At 40.6% G+C, this 22,283-nt stretch overlaps 1 protein-coding gene across 1 annotated transcript in view; it reads left to right on the top strand.

The window, feature by feature from the left end:
- Positions 1 to 1,653: 1,653 nt before the first annotated feature.
- Positions 1,654 to 22,283, top strand: part of ARHGEF38 (Rho guanine nucleotide exchange factor 38) — a 154,922-nt gene continuing 134,292 nt past the window's right edge. The window contains exon 1 of the mRNA XM_022567071.3: positions 1,654 to 2,211. Within this exon, the coding sequence (XP_022422779.2) occupies positions 2,007 to 2,211 (205 nt within the window). The 5' untranslated portion in view covers positions 1,654 to 2,006. The remainder of the gene's footprint in view (positions 2,212 to 22,283) is intronic.

The following is a 22,283-nucleotide window of genomic DNA, read 5'->3' as shown; positions in this document are numbered from 1 at the left end:
CCCTCAAGATTACCAGCGACTTCAGTTCATGGCCTGTGGGACTAGCCACACCCATCCACATCTGGTGATGTACATTTCCATCTGATTTTCAAATATCACTGCTTCCATCATTTTATTATGACTCAGAAGCTGTAACCCTTCTAATACCCACTTCCACAAGCAAACGTCAGTGCTTCTTCAACACAAAATGCCACATTTATTGTAATATTTCTGTATTTCTTAACCATTTATCACTTGTAAAACTGTGCTACCATTTTTTTTTAGTTTTTTATCTTTTTTTTAAAAATGGATCACTGACAAAGCTTTTGAGTGCTCTAACCCTAACCCCATATTTCCCATAAGTCCTGTATTTTTAATTGCACAATTTTGCAGTAGTACTATATTTAAGAGTATATGTCTGCTAGTACCCAGGCAAATACACACAAACATATCATATACATATATGTATATATAATATTAGAATACAATTGAGACATTTTTAATGTGAATCAAAAAAGCTGATTTTACATCTTCGCAGAATGTGCCTTGAAAAGCATTTATTAAATGTATTTGGGAGGGCTTGTTAAAAAAAAGAGACTATCAATTATATTAAATACAAGCCATTCAATATGCCAAGCTATATATAGATGTCTCTATAGTGGGTGAAGATTTGTCATTTATCTTCTAAGATAATTATGCAAATTGTATTCAGCCCACGCATCCTGAGTTGGAAAAATGGTTTTTCCCTCTTTTTCCTCATTTATAAACCTTGTCTAACAAGAGTTAACCATGATTCAGAGTGGACAGCACAAAGCTAGATTTTGGCAGTCCCACTGCAATAAAAAAGAATCTATTTTCCTCCTCAGGGTCTCTCTTTTCTTTAACGAGGGCATATAAAACACTTGGCACATTCCCAGAGCTTCTGAGAATTTTCCCCTTGAGAAATCTCAGTAAATACGAGGAAAAACAACTTCAAAAAAACTAATGAAAGGCCCGTCACTATTTGCCTTTCTACCCTCCTCCCCGCCCCCAGGCCTTTCCACTGTCTAGAGTCTCTTCTCAGTTTCAAAAATTTTCCCTCCTCTTATTTTCCTCAGGTGAGCTGCCTTTCTCGGACACTCCATCTGCGAAAGGGTCGGGAAAAGATCTTACAGAAATCACACCCTGGCCCAGTGCTTATTTTCCCAAGGATCAGGACCCAGAAGGACGGGGTTGGGACTGAAAAGACTAATTTCAGGCTAGGGCAGCACGTGGAGAGCAAGAAATCGGAAAGGCTCTAGACCTTTCCCTCCTCTGGCTCCTGCAGCCGAACCCCTCTCCAGTGCAAACCCTTGTTTCCTCAGGAATGCGGATCAGGGTTTGGCAAGTACGTTTTTAGCAAATAATCTCTGAATGTTCGGTGTTTAAAGGCGGAAGCATGACTTTGAGGGCGCACAGTAATCCTTAAAAAAAACGATCCTGTCCCCACTGTTGTGATGCAAATGCAAATTCTCATGGCTCCACACTAGCTCCGCGGTCACTTGTGGGTGACTAGCTGAGAGTCAGCCCCGAGCCCCGTCTGGCTCGGGGCAGCAGAACCGCAACGCAGTGTCCCAGCGCACCTGTACACACCCAGCGGCCCACACTGAACCCATAAGCCGCTGGGTACACACACGCGCGCTTCCCCTCCTCCCGCCTCACCTTGTTCGCTTTCCTTTCCCCGGACTCCCAGCCCTCGGCCCACACAATGGGATGTTTGTTTGCTTCAGCAGCATGTTGCAGCGCAGCCCTGCTTTGCCTAGCTCGGTTCGGCAGGTCTCTCAGGTAACAGGTGGCAGCTTCCCCTGTTGGATTCTAGGTATAAAAAAGAATGACCTCATAGGGGTGGAGCCCTGGGACTCCGTGGAGGGCAGTCACAGCTAGGTAACCCTGGAGTGAAGCCGGTTGGTTAGGAGGGGGCAGTTAAGCTCCTCAGGCTGGCGGCTTTAACATTTACCCTGAGGCCCTTTAGCAGCCAGCCATTGCCCGCTGGCCCCTAGAGCTGGTCTATGCCTCCCATGGAGCCCAAAGAAGCCCCCGGGAAAGAAACTATGGGCACCAGGAAAAAGAGTATGCCCTTCCCGAGGCCCAGGCTCTATATGCTGGAGAGAAGGAAGACTGACCCTGTGGTTGAGAGCAGTGTTCCTGGGGACTACTCTGGTACCTTGACGAGGAGCCAGTCTCACAGGACCGAGTACAACCAGAAATTACAAGGTAACCTACAAAAAACCCATGGCCTTGGTTCCTGCACTCCCAGCTCTTTTCCTCTTACTCTTCCACTTGCAAAGGAAGCAATTAAGGCAGAGGAGAAAATCAAACATTACCTTCCTCTATAAGGAGGAAAGTAAGAAAATAAGAAAATGAAAGTAAATCTAATTCACAAGTTGTAGGAGAAATTTATTATGTCCTTCCATAGTTAAAAAGCCAATTCTGGGGCTTCCCTGGTGGCGCAGTGGTTGGGAGTCCACCTGCCGATGCAGGGGACACGGGTTCGTGCCCCGGTCCGGGAGGATCCCACATGCCGCGGAGCGGCTGGGCCCGTGAGCCATGGCCGCTGAGCCTGCGCGTCCGGAGCGTGCTCTCCACAATGGGAGAGGCCAGCGTACCGAAAAAAAAAAAAAGCAATTCTGAATTATTCTTAATATTGTCATGTCTTTCTTTTCCTGCCACATTCCTCTTTTCTTCTCCCTCCTGCACCCAATTTAAGACGTGGGAAGCACTAGAAAGCAAATGATTTAGAAACCTACAAAAGATAGTTTATCTCAATAGACAGGTGTGAGATGTCACACCAGGAGATCTATCTAGGTAATTGTACTGAACTGTGACTGTGGTTATATTAAATAGGGGCCTGAAACTACAATTATGTCTGGGAAAATAAGGGATGTTATAGTCATCGGATAGTATAATAGGATTTCTTGAAAATCACATAGGTGTTCATTCCTTTAGAGTGAATCGAATAACATGCAAATATGGTAAGAGACGTTTAGCACTCTTAGATTGAATGACTGCTGAGGAAATAACTTCAGTTATTTCGTGATGGTCATAAGATAATTGGCACAGTTAATATAACATGTCCTGTTTCAGGCCCTGAATTGCTCTCCCTTCCCATCCACCCTCTCTTTTACTTCTCCCTTTTTCTCAAAGGTCATTTGGTCTAGTAAACATCATTTTGATGTGGATGCTGTGCAACGTTTTAAGTAGCCACTGCAGTACCTGTTACGTGATCCCCCAGAACCTGTCTCTCCCACTTTGAGGCACATTGTGTTTAAGCTCTCATAATCCTACCATGAGCTGTCATTCCGGATTGAAAAACTACAATGAGGCTAGAGCGACCAATGGGACAAGCTTGTACTTAGAAGGTCTCTTTCCTCAAAAAATGTGCGTGGACTTAGTGATGCAAATTAATTAAATTAAGTAAGTTAAATGCATTTAAATTAAATCTTTAAAGCTTCCTACTATGAGTTAATGCTTTTAAAAAATCCTGATAACTCAGGATTAAAATGCAAAGTCAAGTCTTGTCCTTAAAGATGGTTGGTTTTTTTTTTTTAATGGGGAAGGGGTACTATTTGAGCTTTGAAATTAATTTTCTCAAGGCCATGTATAAACTGGAAAAAATGCAAATTTTAAAGTCACGTATATTTGGTTTCCAATCCTGGCTCTTCAATTTACTACCTATAAGACTGAGCAAATCACTTAAAATTTCTGAGCTTCTGTTTCTCTATCTGTGAAAATAGGATAATGATACTTACCACACAGTGTTATTGGGAGAATGAAATTAGGTAAGTACATGAAACACCTAGAATATTGGCTGACACATGGCATGTGCTCCATAAATAGTAGCTATTTTTAATTTTAGGAATGATGGGTACCATAATGTTAGAACAGGACTTGCCTTGTGTTAGCCCAAATTTACTAATCTACTAATCTGTTTCAACTCTTTTCTGTCTTTTGATGAAGAGACCACAAATAAGGAATTCAGGAAAAGCCTGCTTTTTCCCTAATAACATGTTTCTTCTTTCCAAGGTTCACTAATTCAGCATCTTTTTGATCCAGATTTTCCATTAGTAAAATAAAAATGGGAATACTTTTTGCTATTCTCTTCCTAAACTTAGCTTAAAAAAACATAAGTCTGTGGCCACAGAATACAGTAGATATTTGTTGGTTACTTTGCAGAAGACTTCAGGCTTCTTATGTACTCCACTGGATTTGTGGTTTTCCTGTGCTCTGTTGGATCCTGTCTCTGAAGGTGGAAGGAAAGACGCAGGAGTTAATCCATGGTCCTAGACCTGACTGTGCTGGAGAAAAATCATCAGGGAGCGTAGAGGAGCACATCAGAGCTGTAAAGATAGGCTGACCTCCTGATAAGTAACATTTTAAAGATGTAACTCTTAATAAAGTCCAAGGCTGATACCTAATGTCTAATAGAGCTTTTAGTATGATTCTTCTGTAACTGGTTTGGCAACAGTAGAAGGCATTTTCTCATCAATGTTGGAAGCAATCAGTTCTGTGGTTTGCACTCTCTCATCTGGACTCTACCCTTTATCATGTAGATGAGTCCTAAACCACCTTAAGAGATTCTTTATTATTGCAATACCAAGAGTTTTTCCTCTGCCTACCTTGGAACTGGCAGTTCCCTGGGAGGCACTGAATAAAGACCTGAGCTAGTTAGAGCCCTCAGACAGATGGCCCCGAAGCAAAGCCATCGTGAGGTCACAGTGTGCTTTCCAATACTGGAAAGCAGCCTCAAATTATTTAGTTGGTTGTCCTTCAGGGCTGTGTTGCTATCTGAGTAATACAATTTACTGTTCTGTCTCTGGAAGCAAGTTCTCTAGGGTTCTGGGAAATGTTACATCGTTCTTCGGTGTCCCTGGGCTCACCTCTTAACTATACAGTTTATCCGTTTCATTCAATTTCTGACCGACGTCGCTTTAGTAGTGTGAATCCTAAGCTGTAATATTTTTTAGATCGTACAGGGGGTGAGAGCTACTAAATTAAACACTAGAACATGATTCTAATGAGATTATCATAAAATCTTTGTAAAAGATTGTGATCACATCCATGTAGTCATTCCTAAGCCTCAAGTTGCACAATAATAGTTCAATGCTAGCTACAGTTAGTGGCATCCTTATTCCTTCAACAGGTTCGTTCAGTTAATTGGCGTTTATTGAATATGTTATACGGTGAGCAAAAAACATAATATGGGCCAGGAATAACAACTACAAAATCATTAAGAAAAAGTGTCTGACCTTTACTCCAAAGGGGCCTGAAGTCTCGTAGGGAAAGATAAGACAGGTAAACAAATACAATAAAGGTGCAGGCGAGAGGTAGACATGGGATCAGGGCATCCGCAGAAGGAGGAAATGGTCTATTCAGGATTGGGTGGAGAGGTTGTCGGAAAACACTGTCGTTCAGAGATGGTAAGTGGGGATGGGGTGGAGGTGCAGAATGGGGAGAGAAGGGTATTTTAACATCTTCACTGGGATTATCTCTGTCTGAAATTATGTTGTTTGTTTCCTTATTTATTGTCTATTATCGACACATTTCCCCTCCCATCTCTCACGCCCACCCCCGCCAGTCCATGAAAGGCACCCTATCTTTCTCCTTAACTGTTCCATCTTTGCCCTTGGAATCGTGGTCAGCACACATGAATAGGATTAGTGCCCTCATAAAACACGAGAGATCTTGTTCCCTCCCTCTCTGCTCCCTGCCGTGTGAGGATTTGAAAAGTCTGACATCTGTCCACCAGGAAGGGGGTCCTTACCAGCACCTTGAACTTTGATCTTGGACTTCTCAACTGCAAAAACTGTGAAAAACAAATGTTTGTTGTTTAAGCCACCCCGTTTGTGGTATTTTTGTAACAGCAGCCCAAATCGACTAAGATAGTTGGTCAGTTACTTTTATCCTCTGTGGCCATGCTAAGCTTCTGGTTAATTTTTTGGCCAGTGCATATTTTTGCTAGTATCAGGTGAAAGAGTGAGAGCGGGTGGGTTAAATGTCCTCACAGCTGCAGATAACACAACAACAAAAAATCACATCTCAAATTCATGTTAGGTCTGCGATGTTTTCTTTTTCGCAAAGGCTATCATATCATTTTCATTATAAAAGGATTGATTGGTTGTTTTTATGAAATCCTGAAATGTTCTCACTATGGTGACAATAAATGAACCACTCTCCTGCATGGACTTTATACGGAATAAGATATTTTGCAGTATGAGGACAAATGGCTCAAAGACTAAGTTAGACTTGGTCAGATTATGGGAACAGTCAATTTGTAATGATTTTTTTTTTTCGGTACGCGGGCCTCTCACTGTTGTGGCCTCTTGCATTGCGGAGCACAGGCTCCGGACACGCAGGCTCAGCAGCCATGGCTCACGGGCCCAGCCGCTCTGCAGCATGTGGGATCTTCCTGGACCGGGGCACGAACCCGTGTCCCCTGTATCGGCAGGCAGGCTCTCAACCATTGCGCCACCAGGGAAGCCCAATTTGTGATGATTTTTAAGAATAAAAACTAACCTGTAAGTGAGGAGGATGAGCTGTTAACACTGGAAGATTTGGTGATTTTTGTTCAAGGGGTAATGAAGAGTGGAATAAAAGTAATTGTCCAGCTGTTCGTGCATGGTTCTCTCCTGGTGCTATGAGTCCCTTTTGTTCCTGCCTGTTCTTTGAGTACTGTAAAAGTAACTCCTTCCCCTTTACCTGCCTTTAGTGAAATGGGAAGTACTTGGATCAGTAATGTGACTGTTAACAGTGTAAAGGCACTGTTAAAGCTAAGTAACTTCTCTCTCGTTGCATGCATAGAAACCCAAAAGAAGCATGATATTTTACTTTCTTTCTTTTCCAGTAAAGGTATTTTGCAGTTTTTAGAGGACACATTGGATCAAATAAAGTGAGTCCCAGAAATCAAGAAAGTTTGAGCTATTCCACTACTACCACATTGTGATGGGAAAATTTATTCCTTCCATATTTAACTGATGTACCTCTAGATATAACTTTTTTAAAGGTAGCAAACACAGCTTCTAATTCTATTTTTTGTCCATAAAAATGATGGGTTTATCAAAACACAAAATGAGAAATCAAGCGGGAGGTATGAGCTAATGGAAGAAAGGAAGGAGAGGAAGAGGGAGAGAGAAAATTCAGATGTGCTAAGCACAGATAGAAATGAACCTTAAAATAGTGATATAGTTGGGGAAAAGATGAGTGAGAGAAAAGCACTCAAGCTACATTCATCTTTGCTTCTGTTGATACAGGAAAAGGGAAAACGGTCTTTTTATAGAATTACTTTTTCTTGATACCCTAATCATATTAACTTCAGTGTTTTTGTGGGTATTGATTTCCTGGTGATGGTGGATTATTGCAAGAATTGCTAAACTTGTCAGCAGTATCACCCTGAGCACCAGGCAAGACTTGGCTTCAGGTGGAGCTTTAGAGCGCCCCCCCTGTGGCCCCCTCTCCACCAAGCAGGTGAGGAGTCCTTGGGGCCAAGGTTCCTGGCTGCCTGGGATCCTTAACCTCATTTCTAGACTAAGTTCAGGGCATCTGGGACCATGGAATTTTCTGTTCAACTGGTCCCAATCACTGCCACCAAGGCCTGTTGGGACCTCCTCCCAATCCCTTTCTCCTTAGGACAGACTGTGGTTGCTGGTGGGCACACCCTTTGGCTTCAGGGCCAGTCGGTTATGGAAGTGTGTCTGGAGCTCGATCATGCTGGGGTGTTCACACCATGCCTACCAGGCCCTTTGTGGGTGGAGGAGCTGGTAGAGGGAAGGGTAGGGATACAGGCCTCATGACTGGGGAGAGGGATTGTGCCCAGGGCCTCCTGCTAAATTTTGGCATGAAACTCCGAGGGATCTGAGAGATCTAATCTTGAACTTGGCCTTCCAGATTGTTATGAAGGTATATTTATTCAAGATGGAAGGATATAACGTATTTTATTTAACAATTTGCCAGCTTGACTTACAACTTTTAAATATGTAGATAAGGTATGCAGCCTCCGTTTATACACTTGCTCCAGGCCCAAAAAGGGGGCTACTTATGACTGTTATCTACATTCAGGATATAGCTTTCTTTTTATACTAGGTTGTGGAAAGAGGAAAGGAAGGGAAGAGGAGGGAAGGAAAGACATCGTGACTGTCATCCGCCAGAAGCCGTGTCAGCCAGGGGCTTTCACGCGTTGTTATTTGATCCCAACACCTTTTCAGTTGGGGTTTTATAGTTGAAAAAATAGGTATATAAAGGAGAAATGACTTTCCCTCTACCCTCCTACATTCAATAGCTGGGCCTATGAGCTAAACAAACAATAGGCAGCTTGACAGGAGAAAAAGTATACGAGGGTATTCATTTTGAATGTTTCATGCCGGGAAGCATCACAGGAAAAAAGAAGTGAATAACTCAAAAAAGGTTAGGATTGGAGAGCTTATATACTATCTTAATAGGGGAAGGAGAGGAAAAATGTAGGCCACTTAGGGGAGAGTAAATAATTTTAGGAAAGATGAATCAGCCCTTAGAAGAACCGCAGGGATACGTAATAGTTGGTGACAAAGTCTGTCTGGCTGTGGTGTCACTTCTAGTCTCCTGTCCTGTGAGAGAAGTCAACGTCCCCTGGTTGACAGTTGAGCTCCTTTTGGAGGATCTGTCTCTAGGCAGATAAGGGAGTGAAGAGAAAGCCTCTCCCTGTATTTGCTGCTTTTCAAGTGCTTTCAGCTCAAAATGATCAATGTACTAAAGTAACAAATTTGGGGGTGGCATGTCCTAAACTCCTTCAGGTGGTAGAGCTTGGATTTCATCATAGGTGCTTTAAATATTTACAAAATTAAATGCAACTCATTCATTGACTTAGTAGGTATTTAATCTGTAGGGTATATTAGTAATGAGAAGTCAAAGCACTTTGAGGGTTGCAATACATGTTTTGTGATGTGATGACATTCCTCTGCTACTATGATAAAACTCGACCTGCTAAATTTTTTACTTTGGAATTCACGTTCTTTCTCTGTTATTATTGTGACATGCCTCTGCTGGTGTGTTGTTGCTGTTTAATAAATGTTATCTTTTGGTTTAATTGTCGGGAAACAAAATTACAAAGTTAGGTTAAGCAAACCTGCCCTATTGTAATAGCTTAATCATCTCCATTTCCCACTTCCTTGGATATCTTGACACTATTTCCTTAATTTTATGCCTGTTTCATTTATTGGTATCTCAATAAAACTTAACATGCATCCACAAAACTGAAAACCCTATTTTATAGCAGTGGGTGGTGGTGATGGTGGTGTATACATTTGCAAATGAAAAGAATGGAATTATATACTGGAAACAAGTAGTTCTTTACCTAGGTAGGTGATATTTCAATAGAATTCTATGAAGTCAGCCTAAATTGTGAGTCTTAAATGCAGCAGGAAAATAGAGTGTTATGATTAAAGCCTTTGTCCCAGGTTGTTCTGAACAATTTTTTTCTTGATTAATGAGTCAGAGAAGAAATGAATACTCTGTGATACCTGGACTGAGGCCCTTGAGAGCAAATATAATCTTGACTGTCTGACATCCAGCTCTTACGTAAAGAAGAAAACCTAAAGGTCACGTCATCTAGCTGCTGCTCTAAGCACGCTGAGCCATTGTACCCTTCAGAGAAATGGTCTTTCCTGAATGCTTTTCAATGTTAGGTCTCCAGTGTCACTATAGAAGTTGGCACAGATTTCTGCTTCTGTCTTTGTTGTGAAATAGTTGATGAAGACATTGTTTACTTCTCTCAGTGCCATCCAGTTTTATTCAAGGAAAAACTTTGGCTCTTCTTAAAAATTAGAATATGCCCCCTTTCCAGATAAAAACAAGCAATTTAGTGTATATATTTAGCTGCCTGAAACGTAAAGTCAGTTTTGTACCTAATGCCTGGCCTTTTATTAGCTACTTCCCCCCCACCCCCCAATCTTTTCCTCCAAATATCTGCAAGTATGGGTTCTCATCACTGAGATCTCTGCTCACCTTCTGGGAGAGTCCTTCCTGACCTTTCTACCTACAGCTGTGTAGAAGAGGAAAGACCTTTCCTTTCTCCTCTTAGGTTCTGTGGCTGGGACATGTGAGTAGAACTTACAGAAGACAGAATAACAGGAGAAAAAGCATGCACATTTTATTTGATGTTAATATTTATACATGGCACAGAGGGTTTCATAGAAAGAAGCAAGAATCCCAAAGCAGTTAGACCCAGGGGCTTATATATCATTTTAACAAAGAGTGATAACTTGTGGAAATGTGGCAAGACAAAGGAAAAGGGGGTTTGAGCTAAGGGTATTAAACTGTGGGGAAGTGAACAGGAAACATATGGTGGAAACTAATGGAATACAAGGGTTATTTCAGTAAGATCTGTTTGTACAGACTCATCTTGATGTCAACTCCCTGTCTCCAGTGACAAGAATTCTCTCCTCTTCCTGACACAGGGAGGGCATAGAGCTCTTCCTGAACCCGCTGCTTCTCAATTGCCTTCAGTTCAAAGTAATCAACATGCCAGAGAGGTATATTTTGGGATGGTATTTTCTAATCCCTTTCAGTGACCTTCATACTACCTGTTGCTCTCTGGAATTATGCTTTTCTATTCTATTTTGCCCCTCTCTTCCACTTGAACATAATTTTCCTTGGGAGTAGAGAGTTAGTCTTATTTTAACACTTAAGCAGTTCCTGGTATATGGTAGATGCTCAGCTCAAAGACTACTTACTCAATGATTTAAAATGATTCCATGACTCATTATAACTATATTGATCTGTATCATTGGTATATTGGCTTTTACAATTCTGTCATTCCCATTTCCCCACTATTTAATTGGAGTCAATTTTTGAGTTAACTCCTCTAACTTCTCTTTCTGTAAAAATAGAGAATATAAATAAATAAACTTAATTAAAGAAGAAAATAGAATTCCTTGGCCAAAGAAAATGAAATCTCAGTTTTAATGAATTTATCCAACAAGCATTTATCTGACAAGTTAATACATGGTTAACACCAACTAGATCCTGAGAATATAAAAGTAACCAGAAGTGAACCCAGCCTGTGGAGTGAGACAGGAAGTGAACCAATGATTGTAGCAATAAGTGCCTGAGGTAAGGCTGCAGTTTGGGTTCCTGGGTTGCAGATTCTGAGTTGGAAATTTGGGTGCAGGAGGTTTATTAGGGAATGTTCTTATGATCACCACCTGGGCAAGAGAAGGGGCAGGCAGAAGATAGGGAGAAAGAGAGAGAGCTTGAGCTGTGATCTGGTCTCAGTGAAAGCCTTAGCCAACTCTAAGGCAAGTTCTGAAGACGAGATGATCCTTTGGACTTGTCACAGTGCTGTGAAGAACCTGGGCCCTTATATCATCACCCTTCAGGTTATTGGATGGGGCCACCTTGGAAAGGGAGCATGACCTGAGAAGTGCTCTCATCTGAGATAATTCCTGAAAATGAGCTGTCTGCTGGTGACACTCCCAGCAGTGGGGCAAGAAGTCCTTTTTTTCCTGAAGGGGAACTGGTCAGCTCATCACAACACTGACCGGAAATTAGTGGTTATTAATATATTAGAGACACAAGTAAATCAATATAGGGATTGTGATGAGAAAGAGCTTAATTGGACCTCTAAAATGTCAAAATAAGAGACACTGAAATCTGAATCTTGAAATCCAGTTTGTATTTTTTTCTGGGGGGAAGAGGGCATTCCAGAAAGAGGGATTAAACATGTCCTAGTGCATGGAACAAGGTAATAAAATTGGTTTTCCCGCCTGGGGTTCATAGCTGAAAAAGATGACACTAATACAACTAGCATCTGTACTAGGCATGTGGGTACATTACATCATTTCATGCTCTTAACAACTTTGGTAAGAAGTTATTGTCAAATATTTATAGATAATAAAATTAAGGCTACAAGAGGTGTAGACACTTGCCCAGCGTTACGCAACTAGTAAGCGGTAACGTCAGAGTTATACTGAGGTCTACTTGACTCCAAGGTCCATGCTTTTTCAACCACTATGCAATCTCTGCTGTTCTAACCCCAGATTTTAGTAGTACCTCTTTTGTGGTTTGTTTTTAAGGAATAGGCTGACTTGGATACAATTTTGAACAATACTCCAAAACATCAAGATACCCTTAAATTCTACCAGCACATTCACCTGCAATCTTAAAATCAACAGTGACCAGTAAGTGCTTTCCAGTAGCTGTGTTATTTTATGCTTTTCAACAAAATGTTTTATGTGGAATGAAGTTAGAATGATATGCAATTGCAATGAATGAGAGGTACACTTAGATTCACTAGAACATTCCACTCTAAAAATACAAACCTAATGATTTGAATTATCTAGTCTTTGAAACCTGCCCCTCCTCACTAACTACAGAGCACACAGCAGGAGGAGAATGTCTGATGGAAAGCTGGGTCATAGTGTCAAACTATATTGCTCCTCTGCTTGATATTCCACAATGCTTTTACATGTTCTCTAGCAGTAGTGTCCAAACAGAGGTACAGGCAGCCCAGAGGGCGGTTTCAAGAAAATTCATTATGAAAGAAAAAAATAAGTTAATCTTTTAGTCTTATCCTTTGAAAATATCTATTTTGTGTATTCTTTATCATGTATGTGATACATTAATACCACCCATGCATTGGAGGTACTTCCTCAGAACAGTTTAACTGACCCATGAACAAAAGAGTTTGGGATGAAATTTTGACACATGCTACAACAGGATGAATCTTGAAGACATGATGCTAAGTGAAATAAGCCGGACACAAAAGTACAAGTATTCTATGATTCCACTTAAAAGAGGTACCTGGAATAGTCAAATACATAGAGACAAAAAGTAGAATGGTGGTTGCCAGAGGCTGGGGGGAAAGGAGAGTAGGGAGTTAATGTTTAATGGGTCCAGAGTTTCAGTTTGGGAAGATGAAAAAGTTCTGGAGATGGATGGTGGTGATGGTTGCACAACAATGTGAATGTACTTAAAGCTGAACTGTGCACTTAAAGATAGTTAACATGGTGAATTTTATGTTCTGTACATTTTACCATGAGAAAAAAATTAATAAAGTTGGAAACCCCATGTCATAACATTAACATGGGTATAAGGCCTCTCACACCATGACTCTATCTCTCCATGTCTGGCCTGAGGGACAGTTTTACTTCGGATTGTCTTGCCTTGACACCTGCTGTTTCCTCAGCCTGGAGTGTTCTCCCTCATCTTGGTTGTTTTATAACCCCCTATTTACCTTTTCAATTCTATCTTTCTGTTGTTACACCCAAAATATATTTGAGTGTCCCATCCTGTATACATTTCTCATATTCGTTATTCACATGCCAATGTCTCTTACATTTGGTTGAACTTCTTGAGGACAGGAGCATTGGTATCGTCAGCAGCTAGGGAAAGGAGGGCCTGTACTCAATAATCCTGTTTGTTATGTAAATGAGTGGGTAAATGAATGAATTAATGAACAATAAATGGATGGTGTGGCAGTTGTGCAGTGAACATCCAGAATGGATACAGGAGGCCCTTCCCCATGGTGGGCTCCCTGGAAGCCAGGTCCAAATCACGTCACTGACTTCAGGGTCACAGGTCCTGGTTATGGATCTAGCTCAGATGAGGGAATTATTTATTAATTTTTATCATACCGCATATTTATCTTCTTCATATTGTGTTTTCTTGGTCACCCTTTACAATTCTGTTCTCATTTGCAAGGACATACGAAAATCAGACTTACCTCATCCTGGAGGATGTATATGTTATCTCTTGAAATGTAACCTTACATTTTTATAACCAGATTTAGATAAAGAAATTAAATTATTTTCATTCTGGGCTAAGTGAAGATTCTGAGTGATTGCCTCCTTTTTTTTTTTTTTTTTTTGCGATACGCGGGCCTCTCACTGTTGTGGCCTCTCCCGTTGGGGAGCACAGGCTCTGGACGCGCAGGCTCAGCGGCCATGGCTCACGGGCCTAGCCACTCCGTGGCATGTGGGATCTTCCCAGACTGGGGCACGAACCCATGTTCCCTGCATTGGCAGGCGGACTCTTAACCACTGCACCACCAGGGAAGCCCCTACAAATTGAAGTTTTGTGGCAACCTTGTGTCAAGCTAGTCTATTGGCGCCATTTTTTCCAATAGCATTTGCTGACTTCGTGTCTCTGTATCACATTTTGGCAATTCTCGCAAAGTAAATTATAATACTTTTTCATTATTCATTTGTTATGGTGAGCTGTGATGTTACTATTGTAATTGTTTAGAGTGCCAGGAACTGCACCTATATAAGGTGGCAAGCAATCTATAAATGTTGTGTATTTTCTCACGGCTCCATCGACAGCCTGTTTTCCTGTCTCTTTCCCTCTCCTTAGGCTTCCCTAATCCTTGAGACACAAGGATGTTGAATTTAAGCCAGTTAATAACCCTACAGTGGCCTCTAAATATTCAAGTGAAAGGAAGAGTCACACATCTCTCACATTAAATCAAAAACTAGAAATGATTACGCTTGGTGAAGAAGGTATATCAAAACAAACTAGGCCTCTTACACCAAGCAGTTAGCCAAGTTTTGAATGCAAAGGAAAAGTTTTTGAAGGAAATTAAAAGTGCTACACCAGTAAACACATGAATGACAAACAAGTGAAACAGCCTTAATGCTGAGATGGAGAAAGTTGTAGTGGTTTGGATAGAAGATCAAAACAGCCACAACATTCCCTTAAGCCAAAGCCTAATCAAGAGCAAGGCCCGGGCTTCCCTGGTGGCGCAGTGGTTGAGAGTCCGTCTACCGATGCAGAGGACACGGGTTCGTGCCCCGGTCTGGGAAGATCCCACATGCCATGGAGCGGCTAGGCCCGTGAGCCACGGCTGCTGAGCCTGCGCGTCCAGAGCCTGTGCTCCACAACGGGAGAGGCCACAACAGTGAGAGGCCTGCGTACTGCAAAAAAAAAAAAAAAGAAAGAAAGAAAGAGCAAGGCCCTAACTCTCTTCAATTCTGTGAACGCTGAGAGAGGTGAGGAAGCTGAAGAAGAAAAGGTGGAAACTAGCAGTGCTTGGTTAATGAGGTTTAAGGAAAAGTGCAAGGTGAAGCAGCAAGTGCTGATGTAGAAGCTGCAGCAAGTTATCTAGAAGATCTAGCTAAGATAATTAATGAAGGTGGCTACACTAAACAACAGATTTTCAATGCAGATGAAACAGCCTTCTATTGGAAGAAGATGCCATCTAGGACTATCATAGCTAGAGAGGAGAAGTCAATGCCTGGCTTCAAAGCTTCAAAGGACAGGCTGACTTTGTTAGGGGCTAATGTACCTCGTAGCTTTAAGTTGAAACCAGTGCTCATTTACCATTCCAAAAATCCTAGGGTCTCTAAGAATGATGCTCAGTTTACTCTTCCTATGTTCTATAAATGGAACAGCAAAACCTGGATGACAGCACATTTGTTTACAACATGGTTTACTGAATATTTTAAGCCCAATGTTGAGAACTGTTGCTCAGAAAAAACATTTCTTTCAAAATATGACTGCATATTGACAAGGTATCTGGTCACCCAAGAGGTCAGATGGAGGTGTACAATGAGATTGATGTTGTTTTCATGCCTACTAACATGACTTTCATTCTGCAGCACATGGATCAAGGTATAATTTTGACTTTCAAGTCTTATTAGTTAAGAAATACATTTCATAAGGCTATAGCTGCCATCAATAGCAATTCCTCTGATGGATTTGGGCAAAGTAAATGGAAAACCTTCTGGAAAGGATTCACCATTCTAGATACCAGTAAGAACATTTGTGATTCATGGGAGGAAGTCAAAATATCAACACTAACAGGATTTTGGAAGGAGTTAATTCCAACTCTCATGGATGACTTTGAGGGGTTTAAGACGTTAGCAGAGGAAGGAACTACAGAGGTGGTAGAAATAGCAAGACAACTAGAATTAGAAGTTGAGGTTGAAGATGCGACTAAATCGCTTCAATCTCATGATAAAACTTCAACAGATGAGGAGATGCTTCTTATGGATGAGCAAAGAGAGTGGTTTCTTGAGATAGAAACTACTCTTGGTGAAGATGCTGTGAAGATTGTTGAAATTAGCATAAAGGATTTAGAACATTACAAATGCTTAGTTGATAAAGCAGTGGCAGGGTTGCAGAGATTAACTCCAATTTTGAAAGAAATTCTACAGTGGGTAAAATGCTATCAAACAGCCTTGAATGCTAAAGCAAAATCTTTCATGAAAGGAAGTGTCAAACAATGTGGCAACCTTCATCATTGTCTTATTTTAAGAAATTGCCAGGCCTGGTAGCAGTTTCCTTCAGAGCAGGTAGTGACTGCTCCTTGGGGAGCAAAGAGGAGGAGGCCCAGGCTGTGTGGCCATGCTTGGGCGTGCACAGCCCAAAGTTCTTTGTTTAGAGTCAGTGATATTTTAAGCCTGGAGGAAGACCCAGAGAAATTAAATGACTTACCCGGGGCCAGAGGGAAAGTAAAAAGGAAGCCTAGACTTGGCCCCAAGTCTTCAAATAGAGTACGCTTGCCATTGTATCACACTGACCCTCAGGCTTCTGGAGCAGTAAGATGGCAGAGTAGAAGGATATGAGCTCACCTCCTCTCATGAAAACACCAAAATCATAACTAGCTGCTGAACAACCATCAACAAAAGAGACTTGAACCTACCAAAAATGATATTCTACACACAGAGACAAAGAGGAAGCCACAGTGAGATGGTAGCAGGGGCACTTTCACAATTTAATCAAATCCCATAACTGCTGAGAGGGTGACCCACAAACTGGAAAATAACTACATCACAGAAGTCCCCCACAGGAGTGAGAGTTCTGAGCACCACGTCAGGCTCCCCAGCCTGAGGGTCTGGCATTGGGAAGAGGAGCCCCCAGAACATTTGGCTTTCAAGGCCAACAGGGCTTAAGTGTAGGAGTTCCACAGAACTGGAGGAAGCAGAGACTCTGTCCTTGGAGGGCGCACACAAGCTTTCACGTGCACTGGGACCAAGGGCAAAGCAGTGACTCCATAGGATCCTGGGCCAGACCTATCTGTGGGTCTTGGAGGCTCTCCTGGGGAGACAGGGGTCAACTGTGGCTCACTGTGAGGGCAAGGACTGGTGGCAGATACCCCAGGGAATACTCATTGACATGAGCTGTCCTGGAGTTGCCATTTTGGCACCAAGACCTGGCCCCATCCAACAGCCTGCAGGCTCCAGTGCTGGGATGCTTCAGGTCAAACAACAAACAGGGTGAGAACACAGCCCCACCCATCAGCAGACAGGTTACCTAAAGTCTTCCTGAATTAACAGCTGCCAATAAACACACTCCTTGACACAGCTCTGCCCACCAGAGGGACAAGATTCAGCTCCACCCACCAGTGAGCAGGTACCAGTCCCTCCCACCAGGAGCCTGCACAAATCCCCACACCAACCTCACCCACCAGGGAGCAGACACCAGAACCAAGAAGAATTACAATCCTGCAGCCTGAAGAATGGAGACCACAAACACAGAAAGATAGACAAAGTGAGACAGCAGAGAAATATGCTCCAGATGAAGGAACAAGATAAAATCCCAGAAGAACAGCTAAGTGAAGTAGAGACAGGCAATCCACCTGAAAAAGAGTTCAGAGTAATGATGATCCAAAATCTTGCAAAAAGAATGGAAGCACAGACCAAGAGAATATAAGAAATGTTTTATAAAGAGCTAGAAGATTTAAAGAACAAACAAACAGAGATGAACAATACAATACCTGAAATGAAAAATGCACTAGAAAGAATCAATAGCAGAATAAATGAGGCAGAAGAACGAATAAGTGAGCTGGAAGACAGATTGGTGGAAATCACTACTATGGAACAGAATAATGAAAAAAGAATGAAAAGAGATGAGGACAGTCTGAGACCTCTGGGACAACATTAAACACACCAACATTCACATTATAGAGGTCCAAAAATAAGAAGAGAGAGGGAAAGGGCCTGAGAAAATATTTGAAGAGATAATAGCCAGAAACTTCCCTAACATGGGAAAGGAAACACTCTCTCAAGTCCAGCGAGTGCAGAGAGTCCCATATAGGATAAATCCAAGAAGGAATATACCAAGGCACATGTTAATCAAACTGGCAAAAATTAAAGACAAAGAGAAAACTTTAAAAGCAGCAAAGGAAAAGCAACAAATAACATACAAGGGAATCCCCATAATGTTATCAGCTGATTTTTCAGCAGAAACTCTTCAGGCCAGAAGGGGGTGGCATGATATATTTCAGGTGATGAAAGGGAATAACCTACAACCAAAAATACTCTACCAGCAAGGCTCTCATTCAGATTCGACAGAGAAATCAAAATTTACACAAGCAAAGGCTAAGAGAATTCAGCAGCACCAAACCAGCTTTATACCAAATGCTAAAGGAATTTCTCTAGATGGAAAAGAAATGGCCACAACTAGAAGCAAAAAAATTACAAATGGGAAAGCTCACCAGTAAAGGCAGTCATACAGTAAAGGCAGGAAATCATCCACACACAAGTATGACATCAAAACCAGCAATTGTGAGAAGAGAAGAGTACAAATGCAGGATATTGGAAATGCATTTGAAATTAAGAGACCAGCAAACTAAACAATCTTGTATATAAATATAGACTGCTATATCAAAACCTCGTGGTAACCACAAACCAAAATTTACAATAGATACACACACAAAAAAGAAAAACAATCCAAACACAACACTAAAAATAGTCATCAAATCACAAGAGAAGAGAACAAAAGAGGAAGGGAAGAAAAAAAGACCTATAAAACCAAATCCAAAACAATTAACAAAATGGCAATAAGAACATACATATTGATAATTACCTTAAACGTAAAAGGATTAAATGTTCCAACCAAGACATAGACTGGCTGAATGGACACAAAAACAAGATCTGTATATATGCTGTCTACAAGAGACCCACTTCAGATCTAGGGACAAACAGAGACTGAAAGTGAGGGGATTGAAAAAGTTTTCCATGCAATGGAAATCAAAAGAAAGCTGGAGTAGCAATACTGATATCAGACAAAATAGACTCTAAAATAAGGACTATTACAAGAGACAAAGAAGGACACTACATAATGATCAAGGGAATCAACCCAAGAAAAAGATGTAACAATTGTAAATATATATGCACCTAACATAGGAGCACCTCAATATATAAGGCAAATGCTAACAGCCATAAAAGGAGAAATCGACAGTAACACTATAATAGTGAGGGACTTTAACACCCCACTTACATCAATGGACAGCTGATCCAGACAGAAAATGAATAAGGAAACACAGGCCTGAAATTACACATTAGACCAGATAGTCTTATTGATATTTATAGAGCATTCCATCCAAAAGCAGCAGAATACATATTCTTCTTAAGTGCGCACAGAACATTCACCAGGATGGATCACATGTTGGTTTATAAAGCAACCCTTGATAAATTTAAGGAAACCGAAATCACATCAAGCAACTTTTCTGACCACAATGCCATGAGATTAGAAATCAACTACAAGGAAAAAACCTGCAAAAAAAAACAAATATGTGGAGGCTAAATAATATGTTACTAAACAACCAATGGATCACTGAAAAAGTCAAAGACGGAATTTTAAAAAATACCTAGAGACAAAGGAAAATGAAAACACAACAATCCAAAACCTATGGGATGTAGCAAAAGCAGTTCTAAGAGGGAAGTTTATAGCAATAAAATCTTACCTCAGGAAACAAGAAAAATCTCAAATAAACAACCTAACTTTATCCCTAAAGCAACTAGAGAAAGAAGAACAAGCAAAACCCAAAGTTAGTAGAAGGAAAGAAATCATAAAGATCAGATCAGAAATAAATGAAAAAGAAATGAAGGAAACAATAGAAAAGATCAATGAAACTAAAAGCTGGTTCTTTGAAAAGATAAGCAAAATTGATAAACCTTTAGCAAGGCTCATCAAGAAAAAAGGGAGTGGACTCAAATCAATAAAATTAGAAATGAAAAAGGAGAAGTTACAACTGACACTGCAGAGATACAAAGGATCATACGAGACTACTACAAGTGACTATATGCCAATAAAAAGGACAACCTAGAAGAAATGGACAAATTCTTAGAAAGGTACTATCTCCCAGACTGAACCAGGAAGAAATAGAAAATATGAACAGACCTATCACAAGTACTGAAATTGAGACTGTGATTAAAAAACTCCCAACAAACAGAAGTCCAGGACCAGATGGCTTCACAGGTGAATTCTGTCAAACATTTAGAGACAAGTTGACACCTATCCTCTGAAACTATTCCAAAAAATTGCAGAGGAAGGAATACCCCCAAACTCATTCTATGAGGCCACCATCACCCTGATACCAAAACCAGACAAAGATACTACAAAAAAAGAAAATTACAGGCCGATATCACTGATGAACATAGACACAAAAATCCTCAGCAAAATACTAGCAAACTGAATTCAACAATACATTGAAAGGATCACAGACCATGACCAAGTGGAATTTATCCCAGAGTGCAAGGATTTTTCAATATATGCAAATCAATCAGTGTGATACACCACATCAACAAATTGAAGAACAAAAACCATATGATCACCTCAATAGATGCAGAAAAAGCTTTTGACAAAATTCAACACCAATTTATGACAAAAATTCTTGAGAAAGTGGGCATAAAGGAAACCTACTTCAACATAATAAAGGCCATATATGACAAACCCACAGCTAACATCATACTCAATGGTGAAAAGCTGAAAGCACTTCCTCTAAGATCAGAAACAAGACAAGGATGCCCACTCTCAAAACTTTTATTCAACATAGTTTTGGGAGTCCTGACAGCGGCAATCAGAGAAGAAAAAGAAATGAAAGGAATCCAAATTGGAAAAGAAGAAGTTAAACTGTCACTGCTTGCAGATGACATGATACTATACATAGAAAAGCCTGAAGATGCTACCAGAAAGCTACTAGAGCTCATCAGTGAATTCGGTAAAGTTGCAGGTTACAAAATTAATACATGGAAATCTCTTACATTTCTATACATCAACAACATAAGATGAGAAATAGAAATTAAGGAAACAATCCCATTTACCATCTCATTAAGAAGAATAAAATACCTAGGAATAAACCTACCCAAGGAGTCAAAAGATCTGTACTCTGAAAACTATAAGATGCTGATGAAAGAAATCGAAGATGACACATACAAATGGAAATATATACCATGTTCTTGGATTGGAAGAACGAATATTGTCAAAATAACTACACTACCCAAGGCAATCTACAGATTCAATGCAATCCCTATCAAATAACCAATGGCATTTTTCACAGAACTAGAACAAAAATTTTTCAATTTGTATGGAAACACAAAAGACCCTGAATAGCAAAAGCAATCCTGAGAAAGAAAAACAGAGCTGGAGGAATCATGATCCCTGACTTCAGACTATTCTACAAAGCTACTAGTCATCAAAACAGTATGGTCCTGGCACAAAACAGAAATATAGACCAATGGAAGAGGATAGAAAGCTCAGAAATAAACCCATGCATCCATGGTCAATTTACCTATGACAAAGGAGGCAAGACCATACAATGGAGAAAAGACAGCCTCTTCAGTAAGTGGTGCTGGGAGAACTGCACAGCTACATGTAAAAGAATGAAATTAGAACACACCCTAATACCACACACAAAAATAAACTCAAAATGGATTAAAGACCTAAATGTAAGACAAGATACTATAAAACTCTTAGAGGCAAGCATAGGCAGAACACTCCTTGACGTAATTGCAGGAAGATCTTTTTGGATCCACCTCCTAGAGTAATGAAAATAAAAATAAACAAATGGGACCTAATGAAACTGAAAAGCTTTTTCACAGCAAAGGAAACCATAAACAAAATGAAAAGACAACCCTCAGAATGGGAGAAAACATTTGCAAATGAAGCAACCAACAAGGGATTAATCTCCAAAATATACAAACAGCTCATGCGTCTCAATAGCAAAAAAACCAAACAACCCAATCAAAAAAGGGCAAAAGATCTATATAGACATTTCTCCTAAGAAGACAAACAGAAAGCTAAAAAGCACATGAAAAGATGTTCAAAATCACTAATTATTAGAGAAATCCAAATCAAAACTACAATGAGGTATCACCTCTCACCAGCCAGAATGGCCATAATCAAAAAGTCTACAAGCAATAAATGCTGGGAAAAAAAAAAAAAAAAGACACACACACAAAAAAAATAATAAATGCTAGAGAGGGTGTGGAGAAAAGAGAACCCTCTTGCACTCTTGGTGGGAATGTAAATTGATACAGCCACTATGGAGAACATTATGGAGGTTCCTTAAAACAAGTAAATATATAGCTACCATA

The sequence above is a fragment of the Delphinapterus leucas genome, chromosome 5, assembly GCF_059928025.1.
Source record: "Delphinapterus leucas isolate spDelLeu-1000000601 "Yukka" chromosome 5, BTC_Dleu_Yukka2, whole genome shotgun sequence".
Taxonomy (NCBI): Eukaryota; Metazoa; Chordata; class Mammalia; order Artiodactyla; family Monodontidae; genus Delphinapterus; species Delphinapterus leucas.
Note: the sequence above shows the minus strand (reverse complement) of the source record. Positions and strands in the feature narration are given on the sequence as shown.